The following is a 21,456-nucleotide window of genomic DNA, read 5'->3' as shown; positions in this document are numbered from 1 at the left end:
AGGAATCACGACCTTCACAATGGTATGATATGATATTATCCACTTTGAACATAAACTTTCGTGGCTTTTCTTTTGATTTCATCAAAAGGTTTCATACCAATAGAGATAATGTTTCTTACTTATAAATTCATTATAAATTCATGATGTGAGACCACTCTCAACAATCCTTAACCAGCTCTGTCGACCCAGTTTCTTCCGAAGCTATGCATTAGGCCAAGAACCTCAGTGCCCGAAACTATTTCGGTCAACCATTTGACCCTACAACATTTAGTTGCTTGCATGATATTAATACCTAGGTAGGTATGGCAATCCAGGGTAGTTTATTTAGAGAGTTTAGTTGCCAAACAGAGAGATGACACCTAAACGTGGTTTTCACTTCTACCATTTAACAAATTTCTGTCAAAATTTGCATATAGCATAGATATAGCAACGGACACAAACACAAAACATGGAAGATCAGTATCGGGGAAAGGAGCATTCAAGGGGATGTTAGCCGATATTGTGCTCTTTAAGCTTTTCCTGAAGGTTTTTAAAACACGTTTGCTAGAGTGAGGTTTTCACACCCTTATAAAGAACGCTTCGTTCTCCCCCCAACCGATGTGAGATCTCACAATCCACTCCCATTCGGGGCTTAGCATCCTTGCTGACACACCGCCTCGTGTACACCTCCATTCGAGACTCAGCCTCCTCGCTTGCACATTGCCTAGTGTCTGACTCGAATACCATTTATAACAGCCCAAGGTCACCACTAGCATCCTCAACCAATGTGGAACCTCACACAGCCCCTTTCCCTATTCTATCCTATTAAGATATACCAATAGATCATAAATCTGATCGGTCTTGCAGTGTGATCTATCTCCTGAAACAAACCCATGAATGGTTCCATTTAACTCAATGAAGCTCCAACCTGGTTTCTTGACAAGATTCTTCTCATACACAACACTACGTAGTTTTTCAACTTCATGCCACTGCCCAACACTAGCCTGTGTATTGCTCAACAGAGTATAATAGCCTACATTATCAGGTTCTAATTCAAGAAGCCTGTGTGCAGCATAGATAGCGATTTTATTGTCTCCATACACCCGGCAGGCACCCATAAGAGCACCCCAAATCCTACCATCACAGAGATTTGTCATTCTCAATATAATAGCAAAGGCCTCTCTTACTCTTGTTGATCTACTCAAAAGATCAACAAAACAAGTGTAATGCTCTAAATCAGGCTTAATATTGAACCTTGACCTCATTGAATAAAAGATTTCACAGCCCTCACTTACAAGGCCAGAGTGGCTACAAGCAGATAGCAGACTCAAGAACGTGACACTGTTTGGGGCCACTTCTTCACTCATCATATGGTGATATAGATTGAGGGCATTGATACCTTGTCCGTGAGCGCCATATCCCTCAATCATGGACGTCCACGCCACAACATCTTTAACTATGATCAAATCAAAACATTTTCTAGCAGAAGCAATGCTTCCACATCTTACATACATGTTCATAAGAGACGTTTCTAAGTGGGTATTACAAATCTCCAATCCATGGATTCGGATGAGGTAACAATGTATGCCTCTTCCCAGCTGCAGAGCACCCAAATGGGCGTAAGCATCAATTAAGTGTTTCAAAATTCCAAGGCTGGGTTTCAAGCCAGCAGCTTGCATTTGGCTGAAGATGTCTACTGCCTCATCAAAGTGTCCATTTTGAATAAAACTAGACATCATGGCCCCCCAAGTAATGATGCTCCTATTAGGAATTTCGTTAAACAGCCTAGTTGAATTGTCCAACTCCCCAATCTTGGCATACATATCCAACAATGAAGTCCGCAGAATGCTATCATAGAGACCAGTTTTAATTGCCAGAGAGTGCAGATTTTCACCTAGGATCAGACACATGGATTCAGATGTCTTTGTTGCTGATATAAGTATGGTTAATGTGTCAATGATGAGTGGAACTTCACCACTCATGATTTGTTTGAAGATATCAACAGCTTTCACAATATCTCCCACGGAGAAGTAAAAAGATATCAAAATATTCCAAGAAACAACATTCTTGCAATCAATTTCAGAGAAAACACGTACAAATTCATCTTCCCCACCTAGTCGACTATACATTCGTAAGAACCAATTCTGCAGACCTACATCAAACAATAAACCATTCTTAACCACAAGACATTGAATCAGCCTTCCCAGAACCAAATCCTCAGTAACACAACAAGCTTGCAGCATTGCCATCATGGTCACCGAATTCGGCTCCAACACCCTCCTCATTCCCTCAAAAAGATTCAAAGCACAAACAATAACACCGCTATTAACATATGCAGAAATCATGGACGTCCAAGAGACCAAGTCTCTATTAGGCATTTCATCAAACACTTTGCGTGCATGACCCAAACACTCACATTTCGCATAAACCTCCATCATGGTATTACAGAAATACAAATCAGAACCAAACCCCATTCGAATTCCAACACAATGAACCATTCCCGCATAGACTACATCAACGCAAATCGACATAACGACATGGTTAAGAATCGGAAACGTGAACCCATCATGCTCAACTCCCACCTCCCTCATGTTTTTATACAACATAATGGCAGATTGGAACAAACCTGAGTCAAATTGGGACTTGATGATGGAATTCCAAAGCATGGGTTCGGTGTGCGGGAAGGCGTTGAGAACAGAGACTGCACTGGGAAGGTCGTTGAACTTGGCGTACAAACGAATGAGCTTGGAGGCAATGAAAACCGTGTCGAACCCAGATGAGAGAATGAAATAGGCATGGATTTGCTTCAGAAGACGTAGATCCTGGCATGATTGTAAGAGAAGAGAAGGGGTTTGTATAAGAAAGGGTTGTGGAGAGAAGTGAAAGGTTTTCAGGTAATGGGGAGAGAGTAACGAAGGGAGTTTGAGAGAATTGGAGGAGAAGAGAAAGCGTGGGAGGCCATGGAAATGGAAGGGAATGGCGTGTGATGAAAAATGACGAGAACAGAGCAAAACCAGAGAATAGAGACGCCTATCTTTGATTTCTTTGCATAAAAAACTGCAGACCATATGTCTTGCACTATTTGTAGTATCAAGGATAGTAACTCCCATGTAAGTGACTTTGCTGGATGAATGAAGTATGAAAGAACCGTGCCCTCTAGCCCCTACATGAGTCATGTTTTGTGAATGTTTGACATGTAATATATCATGATACAAATTATGCTATGTTATAATTTATACAATGGGATGATTATGCTATGTATTGGATCTTGGTGTGAACTTAATGTTGTATAATGCATGAAACTTTCTATATGTATTAGGATACTTCTCCGTTATGATTAGTACTACCACAAAAACTCCGATATAATATACCCTTCGATATTATGTGTGCTCCTTTTCCTTTGTAGCTTTTTTGGTAGCGTGAATGTATGCTAGCTTAATGTTATATCCAAGGGGTACGTATACAAAGCCCATCTAAGAGTGCGAGCCGTGTGTAGAGAAGTATTGCACAACCAATTTGGCTCGGACTGAAAAATGGAGACCAAGATCATGATGTTTTATAAAATGATAGATCCTATCATGATTGCATGTGATTTCTTGACCCTAATAGTGGAGCTACTTACTAAGTTACATGCTACTTCCTTTAGGTAAAGGTAAGATACCCTTGTACTGATAACACTGTTGTGAAGGTCATGAACTAAAGCGAGGGTAGTTGCATTTATGTTTAAACTCTAATTTTTTCTATTTAATGGAAAGCCATTACTATATTTTTAACCCTACATTTAAATATCCTCATTTATTGCCTCATGAATAAATAAATACAAAAGAAAGAAAAAAGGAAAACAATTCTGAATTAAATATCCTCTACTAACCTATAGTTTATTAATGCAATTACAATTCAAATTTGTACTAACCTATACTAGTAATACAAATGCAATTTAACATATACTAACTTATACTATTAATGAAATTGCAATTCAACCTATATTAACCTATACTATTAAATTAGAAAGAAAATCTATCCTATGCATCTGCCATGGTCACGAATTTGCGATGCTTCTGTCGGTCTCATATGAGTGTCTTGCCTTTATTTGAAAATGTAGTAGCATGAGGCTTGAGTATTTTAAGAATACTCAGTAAATGACCCCTTATTAGGGTTATGAAGCAAACACATTCAAATGAGATGACGAGATCTATCCTTCAATCGTTCTACGGTACTATCCTAACGGGTAACTTGGATGTATACCATATACTCTACACACAGCCCATACATGCAAGTATGGACTCACCAGTCAGTTAGCACACCACTGGGCCACTTTCTTTGTCAAGCGAGCATAATCTAGAAGCTCCTTAAGCCGGACACTATTAGAACTAGTATCCGTCACGACAACATTATGTAAAACATAACGATCGTTCTCCTGCCATTGGCTGTACGCGTTCGTACCCTCGTGGTGGAATAGGGGTATCCCCCCAATGCATGAGCACACATAATGCATGAGGTCCCCAATATTTCTACTTTTATCATTGGCAAATATAATCCCACTATCCTTTTTCATTCATATCATATTACTTCTCATTTTTCAGTCCTCCTATCATGTATAATTGTAACGACCAGAAATTTCTATTTAATTTAAGGTCGCTACTATAAACGTACCATAAACATTGAATGCGGAAGACTTCCTTTAAATTCCATAAAACATAACTTTTATCTTAAAACATAGCCATGGACTTACGTGTTTCAAAAACATCTTTAAAACGACACAACAAAAGACTAAATAAAATGAATAAGAGTTTAAGTTAAAAACATCCTAATTTAGCCTAAGTCTAAGAAAATAAATACCATTACCCTATGCATGTGTCATGGTCTCGAGTTGCGATGCCGTCGTTAGCCATACAAGAATGCCTTGCCTTAACCTGAAAAATGTAGTAGCACATGACTTGAGTATTTAAAGAAATACTCAGTAAGTGACCCCACTGTTGGTGTTAAATGCAACAATCACATGCAATGAAATGATGGGATCTATCTTTCGTTTCGTTTTCCCTACGGTGCTGTCCTAATGGGTAATTTTGGACGTGTACCATATACTCTACACACAGCCCATACGTGCGAGTATGGGCTCACCAGCTAGTTTGCACACCGCTGGGCCACTTTCCTTATCCGGTGGGCATACTCTGGGAGCCCCTTATGCCGGAACCTAGTAGAACTAGTAACCGTCACGGCAGCGCTATGCAAAGCATAACGATCGTTGTCCTGCTATTGGATGTACGCGTCCGTACCCTCGTAATGGGATAGGGGTATCCCCTCAAATGCATGAGCACACATAATGCATGAGGTCCCAAAACTTTTCCATTTTCATTATTCTTTAATACAACCCCGCTAGCATTATGTACATATCATATCATTTTTCATATCGTTTCAGATATCGTCCATCATTCATATCATATCGTTTCTCATTCTTCAGTTCTTAAATCATACAAAATTCTAACGAGGTTATATTTCATGCTATTTATCATAAGTTCATGTCGTATACACACAATTTAAGAGATCTAACATAACATTCTATGCTTTTAACATAACATTTCATCATATACACATCATACCATGACATATTGCATCCCAATGTTGATGGTGTTAATATAACACATGCGGAAGCAATTTGGATTTTAGACACTTTTACAACATCAATTATAGTAAATAACTAGCATGTTCATAAGTAGTTCAAATTCTTTTTTCCTCACGAACCGGTTTCGAACCACCACTAGTGTCTTCTCCACTATCCTCCGGCCTTAGAACAGGATTGTGGAATCAGGTGAGCGACTTAAACTTGGGAGAGATTTTGTATATATGAAGAGAGTGTTTGTGAGAGGTTTTTCTTAAGGTTTTTCACCAAGAAGAAACCCTTTCATGTATTATGATCACTCTATTTATAGAGTCATGTTTGCATGTTTGCATGTTCATGCAAATTTGAGATCACAAAATTTTGACACTCAAAATTCTATTCAAATGTTTGGGATTATGTGGCAAGCATGCATGCTTGAGTTAACCAAATTTTGACACTCAAAATTCCACTCAAATTTGTGGGGTTTATTTGGCAAGCATGCAAGTTTGGTTAAACCAAATTTTGACACCTCAAAATTCAACTAACATGGATTTTTCCATTAAATGAAGTCAACCTTTTGACTTTCTTCATTTTGATTCAACAATCAATTTAAATTATTAATTTCAAATTAAAGTAATATTAAATGATTAATTAAACTATTTAATTAATATTTAATATTAATTCAAATGTCAATCTCAATTAATTCCGACACATATTTGATTAAGATATTTAAATCTTATTTAAATATCTCAGATTCTCTCTTTGTTTAATTCGTAAATAAAACAAAAATGCGGTTAAATATATCGTATATATGTAGCGCATTCTCCCTAATTTGAATTCGAACACTTCGAACTCACTCGTCACACTGTTTTATGGTTTAGTTCGATATGAGCTAGCAGAGGGACCTAATGGATCTATAGATCATGGGCTCCAATGATCCAAGATTAACCGGTTAAACTCATTAACCTTGTTAACCAACATTCGTTAACTACTAGGACATTCCACTATAGCCTAGTAGTTGCACTCCCCTCACTATAGATATATTTCTGTCCATTTGATATAACCATGATTAGTAAGTCGATCCTTCACAGGTTGTTCGTAACTAGAGCTGGGTTAATTTACCGTTTTACCCCTGAAGTTACTTCTTGTTAAGAATCAAAATCCGAAAAGTCTTCTTTGTAGTTATAATGCCCAAATATCAAGTCGGCTCATTCGTATTTCACTAATCCTCTAATGAACAATTGGTTTGTGGTCCAACCAGTAAACCGAATCTCTCTCAGGCCAATGAGAGGGTGGGGCCCCTTGTTCAAGACCTGGCGTCAATACTTAAGAGAACTACCTCTTTTCTATCCCTAAAAGTGGGTAGGAGTGAATTCCATCTTGCACCCCACGTCCCCAGCCATTTACCCAGTCTTACCCCTGAAATGGGAGGCCTATTGAGTCGGCGAGCATGAGCCACTCTCACCCATGCAAATCTAAGGATAATTCCTAATAAATAGGAGTTCATGGTTAGCTCAGGATGAAGATCGAGTTATCTAGGTCATTGAATAAAAAGAAAATCAGTCTCAACAGTAAACGACATCATAAAGTGAGAGTGATTTTCTTCATGGTCTGATCTTATGCAATACTCATTGCATAGGACGCCCCCACTCACATGTCTCCACATGTACAATTTTAGTGATAACATTGTTTATATCATATACAAAAGTGGGCCGCATCCATAGTGTCCCCAGAATAAGGTACTCATTCTTATCCTTATACTATAAATCATTTTGACTATATACTTGAACTTGATCAACTCTTATGTCTCTACATATAGTTCAAGTAATCATACTATAGCCAGAGTGTTCTTAGTTTATTAGATTTAGATTAATGATCCTAAAGTTCACTTTATTCAATAACAATCTTTACTGAATAAACAATAATAATAACTTTATTGAAAATAGAATATGTTTTTGTTTACAAACTATGAGTTTTAGGACATAAAACCCAACAAACTCCCACTTGGACTAAAACTCTAGTGGGGTTTTATAACGTTGAGTAGAGAGAAAGACATAAATACAATAAGCTAGGGCATCACATACTCATGCCTTTTCTCCCACTTGCCCTAGATTACATAACTCGTAGTCCTAGACTCACTAGGTGCCCTTCAAACACTTTAGCCGTGAGGGGCTTTGTAAATGGATCAGCAATGTTGTGCTCTGATGCTATCTGTGTGACGATCACATCTCCTCGTTGCACAATCTCCCTTATGAAATGATATTTGCGCTCAATATGTTTTCCTCGCTTATGGCTTCTTGGTTCTTTTGAATTTGCAACTGCTCCACTGTTATCACAATAAAGAGTGACAGGAATATGCATATTTGGAACGACTTCCAAATCAGTTAAGAACTTCCTAAGCCATACAGATTCTTTCGCTGCTTCATAAGTAGCAATATACTCAGCCTCCATGGTGGAATCAGCAATGCAACCTTGCTTTATGCTTCTCCATATTATTGCTCCTCTGTTCAGAGTGAAGACAGATCCTAATGTCGATTTCCTCGAATCTACATCGATCTGAAAATCTGAATCAGTGTACCCTGTAAGGATCAGATCCTTAGCACCGTACATTAGCATATAGTCCCTCGTTCTCCTAAGATACTTGAGGATATTCTTAACGGTAGTCCAATGAGCACGTCCCGGATTGGACTGATATCTGTTGACAATTCCCACAGCATAGCATATGTCGGGTCGGGTACATAGCATGGCATACATCAGACGACCGACCGCTGATGCATAGGGAATGTGTCTTATATCCTCAACTTCTTGAGGTGTCTTAGGACTTTGTTCCTTCGACAAATGAACTCCATGCCTGGAAGGTAATAATCCTTTCTTAGAGTCCTGCATCTTATATCGAATCAACATTTTGTCGATGTACGATGCCTGAGACAATGCTAGTGTTTTGTTCTTGCGATCCGAACAATTTGGATTCCAAGAACAAACTGTGTCTCTCCCAAATCTGTCATTTGGAATTGTGTCGCTAGCCAATGCTTAATGTCAGTCAGAAATCCCACATCATTTCTAATGAGTAAGATATCGTCAACGTACAACACCAGGAAAACTACTATAGAGTTGACTATCCTTTTATAAACACAAGGTTCGTCAATATTCTGTTTAAAACCATAAGATTTGATCGCAATATCAAACTTTATATTCCAGGATCGGAGATGCTTGCTTCAACCAATAAATAGATCTTTTAAGCTTGCAAACCCTTTGCTCGTGATCCTGTTCAATGAACCCCTCTAGTTGAGCCATTTAGATACTCTCTTCAAGATTGCCGTTTAGAAAGACTTTCTTAACATCCATTTGCCAAATTTCATAATCATAAAATGTGGCAATAGACAAGAGTATTCTAATCGATTTAAGCTAGCAACAGGAGAGAAGGTTTCTTCATAGTCCACCCCCTCTCTTTGGGTATAACCCTTTGCTACTAGTAGAGCTTTAAAGATTTGTACCTTACCGGTTTGGTCTCGTTTCCTCTTATAGATCCATTTGCAACCAATAGGTTTTACCCCATCTGGTTGATCTACAAGTTCCCAGACTGAATTGAAGTACATCGACTCAATTTCAAGATTCATGGCTTTGATCCACTGATCTCTATCTTCATCATTCATTGCCTGATTATAGGTCAATGGATCCTCAATGGCATCATCAGGTATGATGACTTGAGTTTCGGCCAAACCCAAGTAACGATCGGGTTGAGTTATAACCCTCCCCTACGTCGAGGTATTCTCAACTCTTGAGAAGGATGTGATTGACCAAAAGTGTCAGCTCCATCAACAACTCTTGTTGAAGGACCAGCTTGATCAACAACTCTTGTTGTTTTATTAGTAGCTTCTTTAGAAATCTCACTTAATACTAGTTTGCTGTGAGGTTGATGATTTCTTACATGGTCTTCCTCTAAGAATGTAGCGTTTGTTGATACAAACACTCTATTTTCTTGAGGGTCATAAAACAAACCACCTTTCGTCTCTTTGGGGTATCCTACGAATAGACAGAATTTTGAACAACGTTTTAATTTCTTGGGGTTTTGCAACAACACATGTGCTGGACATCCCCAAATTCTGAAGTGACGTAAACTATCTTTACACCCTTTCCATAACTCATAAGGTGTTTCTGAAACACTCTTAGTAGGAACCATGTTCAAAATGTATGTAGCAGTCTCCACTACATATCCCCAAAACGGATCGGGTAATTGAGCGAAACTCATCATAGACAGAACCATGTCTAACAAAGTTCTATTTCTCCTTTCTAATACACCATTTTGTTGAGGCATACCAGGGGCTAAGAGTTGAGATCTTATTCCATGTTCTATCATATAGTCTTGAAATCTTAAGTTCATGTACTCTCCTCCTCGATCTGATCGAAGGGTTTTAATAGTTTTACCTAATAGATTCTCAACCTCAGTCTTATACTCTCTGAATTTTTCAAGAGCTTCGAACTTGTAACGCATTAGGTAAAGATAGTCATACATTGAATAATCATCAATAAAACTGATGAAATATTCATATCCTCCTCGTGCTTTGACATTCATTGGATCACAGAGATCTGTATGCACGAGTTCTAAGGTTTCTTTGGCTCTATAACCTTTTTCGGAAAACGACTGTTTAGTCATTTTACCTTCAAGACAAGACTCACATAGAGGTAAAGAGTTTTCTTCTAACTCATTTAGAAGTCCTCTTTTAACCACTCTCTCAATCCAATTGAGATTAATGTGGCCTAGTCTTAAGTGCCAAAGATAGGTATTAGGAGAAATATTTTGTCGTTTATTTTGAGTTTTAGCAGTTTTAAACATCTTGGTATTTAAAATGGCTTTTGTTTCGCTCGGTTTTAACATATATAAGTTGTTTTTTAGTTTTGCAGAACAAATATGAATATCTTTTTTGCAAATGAACACTTCATTGATTTCAAAAGATACTTTATACAATTGTTCTAATAAGATATAGATATTAGATTTCTTTTCATTTTAGGAACAAAAAGTACATTATCTAATATAACGAATCTATCTCCAAAAAAATAACTTTAAATTTCCTACTGATCTTGCTTAGACAACCTCTCCTATTCCAACCGTGAGTGTTATCTCGCCATCCGCAAGCATTCTCCAGGAGCTAGTTTCCTGGTAAAAAGAACAAATATGATTAGTCGCCCCTGAATCTAGTATCCAAGTTGAGTTTACATAATCTACTAAACATATTTCTATAACGAGTAAATCATATTTACCTTGTTGTGTCTTTTCGGCTTTCTTCTCTGCAAGGTATTTTGGGCAGTTTCTCTTCCAGTGCCCGTTTTCGTTGCAATGGAAACATTTTTCCTTTATCTGCTTTTTGAACCTTGTGTTTGCGGTTAGTAGGAATCTTATTTTTCCCTTTACCCTTCTTCTTCATCAAAACACTTTTAGAAGTTGAAGGTCCAGACTTATTTTTGGAGGACGATCCTCGTAGTAGTTTCTTGGAAATAACAACATTTGCTTCTCCTGTTTGTCCCTTGTTCGTTAAGAGGGATTGATAAGTCTGTAGCTCATTGAGAAGAGTAGTCAAGTTATATTCTATTTTGTTCATTACCACATTTGTGCGGAACTGGAAGAAGCTCTTCGGAAGAGACATCATGATAAACTGGCTTGACTCTTCTCATCAATGACAACTTCATTTTCTTCTGCCACATTGAAATGGAGCATCATGCCCAGGACATGTTCTCTAACTTAGGTTCCTTCTTTCATATGACAGTTGTAAATGTATTTTATGGCTTCATGTCTAAGGGAGAAGGACGGTTGTCCAAACATCCCTTTTAGAGATTCCATAATCTCTTTAGCAATACCCATAACATCGTGTTTCTTAGCCAGAACATCAGATATGCTGGCTAGAATGTACACTCGGGCTTTGTCATTTTCCTTCATCCATATGTCATATGCATCCTGAACTGTTCGGTTTGCATTTGAGCTGGGGTTTGGAGGATATTCCTCAGTTAAAACAAACCTTAAATCATCAATTACCAGTATTGTGTTTAGATTTGATTTCCAAGTTGCGTAATTGTCGCCGTTTAATTTCTCAGAAGCGAGTAATTGTACTATTGAGTTTGTCATGCTGTGATATAAAGAAAATTTTATTAGTGATTTGACTTAATCCTGTTTAATCCAATCAATTTTAGCAAATGTAATAATGTACCCAAAAATTATTAATTTGCAACGATACTTTAATGAGTTAGAGCAACTGCTACCGAGTGGCAATCAATCACTCATTCACTAAACTAAGATATTCTTGACTTTAAACACTAATCCCAGAATAACTCTTGTTCCTATAGTGTTTTTAGTTATCGCTATTTTGGTCAAGAATATACTAACTCTAAGTAATTCTTCGTAAGTGTGACTTGCCATTTTCAGACCTCAGAGATCGGTCCCAACAATGCTATCGAATGAAAGAGTCAAAGTTGGGAACGAACCTAAGAAATCCTATCCATTTCTAAAGCTTGTGTGGTTTCAACTCCATGTTACGACCCTCCGAATGGGTAGTTGCTCTAGGGCAACATGCAGGTGGAACATGGGAATCTCATGGTGCAACCTAGTGGTGGAGACCATAGGAGGTGTTGATATACTTCCTTCTCCCACTTACTATAAATGCTTTCTCTATTCACCTTTTTATTGACTCATGCAAATACCTTCCGAATGGAGGACGCTCCCAGGGCGACACAAGGCCGAGCATGAATCTCACGGTGTAAATTGTTCAGAGAGCGTAAAAGGAAAGCGATGTATCTCGTATATTTTTTTCCTCCCACTAAGTATTTTAGACGGTTGGGTATACTTATTACTTAGGTATATTCCGGTTAATTAAATATAACTTAAGTCTATGTGATTTTTCTAAAACTTATATCACTTAAGCATGCTCATAAAACTGGGCTAACTAAGCTCAAGTACTGGTCCGATCTCCAGGTAGTAGGTGTTCCGTAAACCGTCAACTTATGTACCTTCAGCCTTAGACAAGATCGTGCTAGGTGAGCTTTCTCGTAACCGCAATTTTGTAAGACATTGACCTATTTTAACTATTAAAATTGATCGTGCTCGGTTCTTAAATCTAAGTGAGCATGCACTTATCTTTATTATAGATTTTAACGTCTATCTCGTTTTATGACGTTGAAAATAACCTATAACATGCATCTAACATGCTTTATATAACAATTATACAATCATCTATTCCATGCAATAATATAACAATTTATATCTATCACTCATGGAACCCTAAACATGCATACTATACATTATAATACTTACAACATACTTGGAATGCATGAAACATGCTTAGCCTATGGTGGGATTTTAAATCTATATGACATACTTTATGCATATACATTTTCTATTTAATTAAAACATACATTCATAATGCATAATTAATTAAACACGCTAAAGTGGATTGGTTTTGGCATTTTAAAACAAGCAATTGACTAAATTATTACATTAATAATTAAAAATAACTTGAACTACTCTCGAGGATTATGAACTGGGCGAACGAACCCTTAAAAATGTTGAACCAGACCCCAAAGGCAGAAAAAAACACTCGAACTGCCTCTTCCATCTTCTTCTTCGGTTCAGCTTGCTATCTCTTCCATTTTCGATAAATTACAACCTAAAATGGACACTAATGACTCCATAAAAGTTAGAGACCTTTCGTCATTCATTAAAGCGCATACACATTAGGCTTATTACAATAATTGTATCCAATGGAAGCATAAAAAAATGTCAAAACCAAAACTATCCACTTTAGCAACCACAAAATTTCATTCATGAAATGGTACCCACCATGATCAAATTAATGTAAATAAAGTGACTAAAACTTGCTCTGATACCAATTGAGAGTGTTAATATAATACATGCGGAAGCAATTTGGATCTTAGACACTTTTAGAACATCAATTATAGTAAATAACTAATATGTTCATAAGTATTAAAACTTAATGAGTTTGAATACTAACATTTTGTAGTTCAAATTCCTTTTTCCTCACGAACCGGTTTCGAACCACCACTAGTGTCTTCTCCACTATCCTCCGACCTTAGAACGGGATTGTGGAATCAGTTGAGTGATTTAAACTTGGGAGGGATTTTGTATATATGAAGAGAGTGTTTGTGAGAGGTTTTTCTCAAAGTTTTTCATCCAGAAGAAGCCCTTTCATGTATTATGATCACTCTATTTATAGAGTCATGTTTGCATGTTCGCATGTTCATGCAAATTTGAGATCAAAAAATTTTGACAGTCAAAATTCTACTCAAATGTTTGGGATTATGTGGAAAGCATGCATGCTTGAGTTAACCAAATTTTGACACTCAAAATTCCACTCAAATTTGTGGGGTTTATTTGGAAGCATGCAAGTTTGGTTAAACCAAATTTTGACACCTCAAAATTCCACTAACATGAATTTTTCCATTAAATGAAGTCAACCTTTTGACTTTCTTCATTTTGATTCAACAATCAATTTAAATTATTAATTTCAAATTAAAGTAATATTAAATGATTAATTTAACTATTTAATTAATATTTAATATTAACTCAAATGTCAATCCCAATTAATTCTGACACATATTTGATTAAGATATTTAAATCTTATTTCAATATCTCAGATTCTCTATTTTCGTTTAATTCGTAAATAAAACAAAAATGCGTTTAAATATATCGTATATATATAGCTTATTATCCCTAATTTGAATTCGAACATTTCGAACTCACTCGTCACACTGTTCTATGGTTTAGTTCGATATGAGCTAGCAGAGGAACCTAATAGATCTATAGATCATGGGCTCCAACGATCCAAGATTAACCGGTTAAACTCATTAACCTTGTTAACCAACATTCGTTAACTACTAGGACATTCCACTATAGCCTAGTAGTTGCACTCCCCTCACTATAGATATATTTCTGTCTATTTGATATAACCATGATTATTAAGTCGATCATTCACAGGTTGTTCGTAACTAGAGCTGGGTCAATTTACCGTTTCATGATTGTCATTTGTATGAACTGACAGGTCTGCTACTCGAGACACATTACAAAATAGAAAAAGTAGTATAATATATTAAAAAGATAATGTTTCTAAATATTTGAGTTCATAATTATACAAATATTATCATAGTAAGGTCAATGAGGGGAGTACACCAATTGTTGGGCAACAAAGTCAACACAAAGAATTAGAAAAGAAATATGAAAACTTGAGAGTTGTGAAAAGCCTAAATTGGAAAGAATGTTAGTGGCCAAGAACAATGTAGTGTTATGAAAACTAGCTAGATTGAATTTTCAAAGATTAATGTAAATTTTTTGAAAATTGAGAGAAACCTTTTGAGCATGTTTGCAATGGCTTAGCCATGCAGCATCAGCGTGATGCTTCAAATACTCTTTCTTATGATTACATACTAATGGTTCGTGAGGTCAGAAGTCTTTCTTTAATGTTAAAGATATTTAGTCCTAAATTATAACTTACCATATATATCATATTTGATCTTTTATTATAGGATATTTGTCTTCTATTACAGCTCACCATAGGTATCATGTTTGCCTTTTATTACAGGCTCTTTTCATTTATTGTTATTCCCCTATCCTTTATAATTTATTTGATTATTTGAGAACTTCATTTAGGTGTGGTGGTTTCAGCAAATACATGAGATTATAAAACGTAGGGTAGCGTGCTTATCAACAATGTGAAGTTAACACGACAATAATAGTAGGTTCTAAAACACAAAAACATGGGGATAAATTTCAAATATTGAGGCGCATAAAAGATATGGACCAACAACTAAAAATGATAGATCCACTACAAGGTATTTGGTCTAGTGGTATGATTCTCGCTTCGGGTGCGAGAGGTCTCGAGTTTGATTCTAAAAAAGCATGCAATATAATAACAAACAAAGGAAATTTGTGTATGCATGATTCTCTTCTAATCTTGGAAACTACGAGGATTCCTCTCCTTTCTTGACATCAAGACTTACTTTTTTGGAACTTGGACCATAAACAGTCATCTACTCTTACTCCTACTCCCTTCTCTAAGAATCAACATAGCATAATCATTCCATGAAGGCAGAGGTAGTCTTATAAAAGAAGATGAGGGTACCACTTTCAAATCATTCCATGAGGACTTGAGAAAGTTTTGTAAAAGGAGATGAGAGTACCACTTTCTATTGCAGAATTTCTATGTGAATAGAGAATGAACCATATTCTTGGGAGATAAGATAGAGCCTCGAGCCTAACTTCAAAGGCATTACACAAATTGTTCTATGATATTTTTTCTAGGAACTCTTTGTTATGTTGTCCGCTGAAGGTTTCACGAAAGGGACACAGATTCTCTATTGCACTGATCTCCCAATAGAAGTTTTACCTAGGTCATCTATCGTCACAATTCTTTTAAGGAAGATGCGCCCAAATAACCGGTGAACAATAACATTTAAAGAAGTTTCTGAGAGCGATAAGAGGATTGTGATAGAAGTTGCCCTAGGTAAAACTTTTTTAAATGTCTTAGCCAATCATGACCTCATAGTGAGGAGTCTCTTGGACAACAATAACATATGGACAACAAATGTCTTAGCCAATTGTGACAGTCATGATTGCTCAAGGTGTGTCGCCCAAATAACCGGTAAACAATAACATTGCCCAAATAACCGCCTTGGACAACAAATTGTTTACAAGAATGGCTGAGACATGCAACATGCAACCACAAGAAACACGCCTTGGCCAATCATGACTGCGACATCTGCCCCACACAATTTATTGGATGAGGCTGACTTTAGGTCTCTCGATGCACTTCCAGCTGATCTCATATTGAGGAGTCTCTTCCAACCTACTAGGTGATGTTGAAAATCACTTCTCGGTTTGTTGAGTCTTCATGTCTTCTCTATTCGTTTCTTTCCTACTTTCTTCTCTTGAAACTTTTTCTTATTTGTATGACGTCATACCACCTGCTTCTGCTTGATGTCTTCTTGGTCAAAATAATAATGTTTCAAGTTACTAACATGGACAACAAGGTTAGTCCGCATCCATAAGAGCAATTAGATTCTATATGATGTCTTCATAATCTTATGGATAACTTTAACTAGTCCATAGTATTTTCACACTCGCCTTTGGTTTTGTTGCTTTGAACTCGAAGTTGATCTGACCTTAACTTATATGAACTCTTTATTTTTCTTGAAATTATTGTGGTTGACGCTTCCGACTGACCCTTCTCTTCATCCATCTAGATGATATTTCTGTGTGAACATGTGTTGCTTCAGTAGTTTGTTTTTGTCTCCCTTCTTTAGTATCTGACCTTGTTTTTGTCTCTCCTGGTAGGGATAAATCCATTATCTGACCTTGTTTTGTGTCGTGGTGTTCATGTAATGGTAACAAGGTTTCTATTGAGGTTGGCTCACTCGAGCTCCCCTTTTCAATTACAACAATAGCAGCAAGCGTGGATTCATCATGGCTATGATTCTTTCTCAACTGTAGTATAGACATCATTTTCAAACCTCTTGGTTGATGGATGTTTTTCTATATGATTGTCGGGTTAGACTCCGTTACTACTAGACATTTTGCTAGGGGCATGTAAATGACTTTGTGTTCCAGCAGGACGTTCATTCCTAACACGACGTCGAAGTCATCCATTTCAACTATCACTAAACAATTTGCCTAGTTCAAGGCTCCAACTTGATTAGAGTTCTCATTGTAACTCTTAAGACAGGTAAAGCTTCCAATTTGATGGCGTTCATCTTTCCTGTATCTTGATGCCAAAGGATGTTAAATATTTTGCATCGGTCTCCATCATGAGTTGTGGGTGGCTCTAGAGTTGACAATGGTGTTCCTTACTACTTTGTGCTTTATCCAGACCTCAACATACATAATATATATATATTCATGTAACAATAACACATATGGTCCAGGGAAGAATTGTAACTCTTATGCTCATTAATATTATAATGCCTACCACCTAAATTATAACCTAAAGTTGATAATTGATGTCCAATTAGCCAACCCTAAATTTGTAATCATTGTGGAGTGATTGAAATTACAATGGAAGTAGTTTCAACTCCTAGTACCTTAAATGGAGTTGGTCTCTTCTAATAAAACACGAATTTCTCTTTAATATCATTAATACAATTATGCTTCATATTGAACCTATCAAACATGAAACTAAAAATGCGTTCAATTTAACTCCATTTTATTGTCATCTTGAATGAAGTGTAGGATATATTCTTAATTTACCTTGATATTTCATATTAGTTAAGCTTTTTGCAAAATCACAATTAGACAACAACAAAGATGAACTTGGGTCTCTTCAACTAAATTCATATTATGCTAAGAAACAAATTTTTTACTCGCAAGAAGTAAAATATGCAACTTTAACTAAAATTTCATCCAAACAAATTTTATTGCCATACAATATAGATGACAATAATAGCCTTCAAACAAAAACTAGAGTAGTTGTGGTGAACGGGATAGAAACTTTAGTGTTCATCCATAATATACAACCACTACCTAAATCATGACCTAAAAATTTGAAAACATAAGTTGTAGTTGAAAATTACATAAAACAATCCCCTAAATCCAAGAACTCGTGTCCAATTAGTCAATCCTAAAGATAGTAACTAACATAGAAGTAATTGAAGCTCCACACGAAGTAATTTAAAGTTCTAGTTACTTAACTAAAGTTTATCTCGTCTTTAATGAAACATGAGTTGCACTTAAAGTTCATGAAATGTTTATGGACTCCAACTCTTAGTACTATTAATGAAATTATATTTCATATGAGTTTATCATAAATCAAACTATGGTACATTCAATACAACTTCATTTTCTTGTCATACGAAACAAAATAGAAGAATTAAATTAAACAAACTGATGAACTGAGCAGAATAAATCCAACCCAAACTGATTAGTTTGATTCATTTGTTGGGTTGCAGTTTATTTGATAACACTTGCATATTAGAACAATTCAATATTACATACCTTACTTACAAGTAAAATACTAGACCATCAACTTTTTGTTTTATAGTCCAACAACCGCTCAAAAAAATAGATTTCAAACTTGAGAGAAAAAAATATATTGAGTAGGAGTTAAAAATGTTGTAATTTTTTAGAAAGGGTATTTGGTTTAGTGATATGATTCTCACTTTGGGTGCGAGAGATCTCGAGTTCAATTCTCGGAATGCCCCCATTATGTTCAACCTAGTGTAATATTCTTGCTATTAATATCATTTTATCTTTTCCACTTTCAATAGGCATGCCTATCCAAATCTTAACTTTCGATATTTGCTTTACTTGTGTACTCCACCATATTGCTACACTATTTTCGCAAACCCTATGTAAATAATTTAACCGCGGTCTATATCTAAAAGATATAATAATAATTGCTAATGAATTTCATTAACAATGAAAATAAATGAAATGATGATGATACATTCCATAAATAACTTTAAATATAGTCTGTAATAAGGGCATTTAAATATAGTCTGTAATAAAGGCATTTGGTCTAGTGGTATGATTCTGCTTTATGTGCAAGAGGTCTCGAGTTTGATTCTCAGAAAGCTCCTCCAAAAGAAAAAAAATGAAAAAAATATAATAGTTATAAAAAAATTATTAATGGGCCTAACCCATGGGAATGTGTGGCAATGCACCACTTCTACTTTTATATAAATTTCATATATTGAGCAAGGAAAATATATAGACTAGCAACTAAGAATTATAAATCTACTACAAAGGCATTTGGTCTAATGGTATGATTATCATTTTGGATGTGAGAGGTCTCAAGTTTGATTCTCAAAATGCCCCCAATGAACCAAGTAGATGAGAATAGGGAGTGAAACATATTCTTGGAAGAATAAAGATTGTCTCGAGCCAGACTTCAAAAAGAGCATTACACAAATTGCTCTATTGTATTCTTTCTAGAAACTTTTCATTATGTTGTATTGCTCTATTGTATTCTTTCTAGAAACTTTTCATTATGTTGTATTGCTCTATTGTATTCTTTCTAGAAACTTTTCATTATGTTGTCCGCTATCGTCACATAGGTCATCTGTTGTTACAATCTTTTTAAGGAAGATGCGCCCAAATAACGGATGAAAAAGTTTCAGAGAGCCATAGGTTCGAATCCTGTCACCTTGATGTGGTATTCTCAGGGGCCGAAGTGCAAAGCCCCGTAGCCTATCGGTGGTCAGGAAGGCAGGCGAACCGTGAACACTGAAAAAAAAAAAGATCTCCTTTTCTATCACACGAAGAATTGTCAATCTTTTGTCTTTTGAAACCCCTTACCTTATCAGTCATCAGGCAGGTTTTTGGTATCATATATCGAGATAATTATTATGAAAAAGCTATTTCACTAGTGTGACTTAGATACCCTTTCTATGTGGTATCAGTCATGTTATTTGAATAGCCTGAAGTCATCATAGCCTCTCAACCGGTTCCGAAGACTCCTTCGGCATCAATGTGCTCCAATGAAAGAGATCAGACCCTTTCCTGAACCAGAATCGGACACAAAACGCCGAGGTAGAAAGTCGAAAGCGAGCTCTTTTCGGGTATACCCAATCTCGAAGCCCAATTAGCTCACGGACTCTCTCCTCAATCCTAGCGAGTATGAGTGCTTGGTAAGAGAGAATGTCAAATGAGAAAGACATTCGATTACGGCAACATTCACAACTACCAAAGTGCACTAAACCTAGTAGAGATCTTCGACCTAATGATAATGGAACTTCAAGCCCATTTAATCAATCCGCTTTGTACCTTTGTTAGAGTTATGTTATAGATATTTGGTTCAATTTCAACAAGTGGGGTTGAGGTGATTCAAATGGTTAATGCGATAATCAAGTCGTTTTCGAGGTCTCTCTTGTTGAACGACATCATGGTTGAGATGAGCAGGTGATTCAAATGGTTAATGCGATAATCCAATCGTTTTCGCGGTCTCTCTTCTTGAACGACATCATGGTTGAGATGCGCACCCGAGTGAGTTTGAAAAGTTGGGCTGTAGAGAACCACACCTCAAGCTAAGTTCATGTGGGCTTAACAAACTTAAAATCCAAGAACACAACCCCTTAAATGAAAACCGGGATGCTAAGGAATTAAAAAGATTTATTTTTGACGTAGAACAATACTAGAAGGTTACTTGAACTTGCTCATAGGACCTAAGAGTTACGTTGGTCACAATGCATCTCATGGACGATGCAAAACTATGGTGGCGCTCGAAGGTGAATGGTAAAAAAAAAAGGGTCATGCACCATAAACTCATGGGAAGACTGTTGATGGAATCGATGCAATCGACGCTCCTCTGGATGGGTTGCCAATCAAGGACCCGATGTTTGATGTTGATCCTTTTGAAGAAAGATCCAAATGATCGAACAGCTCGAAACATCTCGGTAACTCTGAGAATTCTATCACACACATGAAAGGACGTGTCGAAGAGTTAGACATTACCCAAAACATTATCGTAAAACTCATTAGCGATTAGACAAAAGACTCCAAGACAACTACACTTAAAATTCATTGTTGTCCTACGGTTTGTATATTTTGCTTTCACACAGGAGATTCTGGTTTAATTCTCTGAAATGGAATATTATTTTCTTATTTCTTTTTATTTTATAGTTTCATCTTTTGTCACCAATTATATTTAAACTTTGCCTAAGTTTGAGAGGCACTTTAATGGTCAAGTTCAATAGTATCTTAGATTAAAAATACTTTTATGAACATTGTACCGATGTTAGTGTTATGTTATAGATATTTGTTTCAATTTCAACAAGTGGGGTTGAGGTGATTCAAATGGTTAATGCGATAATTCGGCTATTTTTTAGGTCTCTCTTGTTGAACGCTATCATGGTTGAGATGAGCACTCGAGTGAGTTTGACAAGAAGAC

General features: G+C 36.4%; 1 protein-coding gene across 1 annotated transcript; it reads right to left on the bottom strand.

Annotated features, from left to right (window-relative positions):
* Nucleotides 1-597: 597 nt before the first annotated feature.
* On the bottom strand, nucleotides 598-3,042 carry LOC111467326 (pentatricopeptide repeat-containing protein At4g35130, chloroplastic-like). Its single transcript, XM_023112173.1, has one exon. It carries the CDS (start codon nucleotides 2,643-2,645, stop codon nucleotides 792-794), a length of 1,854 nt encoding a protein of 617 aa, XP_022967941.1. The 5' UTR covers nucleotides 2,646-3,042; the 3' UTR covers nucleotides 598-791.
* Nucleotides 3,043-21,456: the final 18,414 nt, after the last annotated feature.

Source organism: Cucurbita maxima, unplaced genomic scaffold, assembly GCF_002738345.1.
Source record: "Cucurbita maxima cultivar Rimu unplaced genomic scaffold, Cmax_1.0 Cma_Scf00033, whole genome shotgun sequence".
Lineage (NCBI taxonomy): Eukaryota > Viridiplantae > Streptophyta > Magnoliopsida > Cucurbitales > Cucurbitaceae > Cucurbita > Cucurbita maxima.
This window is presented reverse-complemented; position numbering and strand designations above follow the sequence as displayed.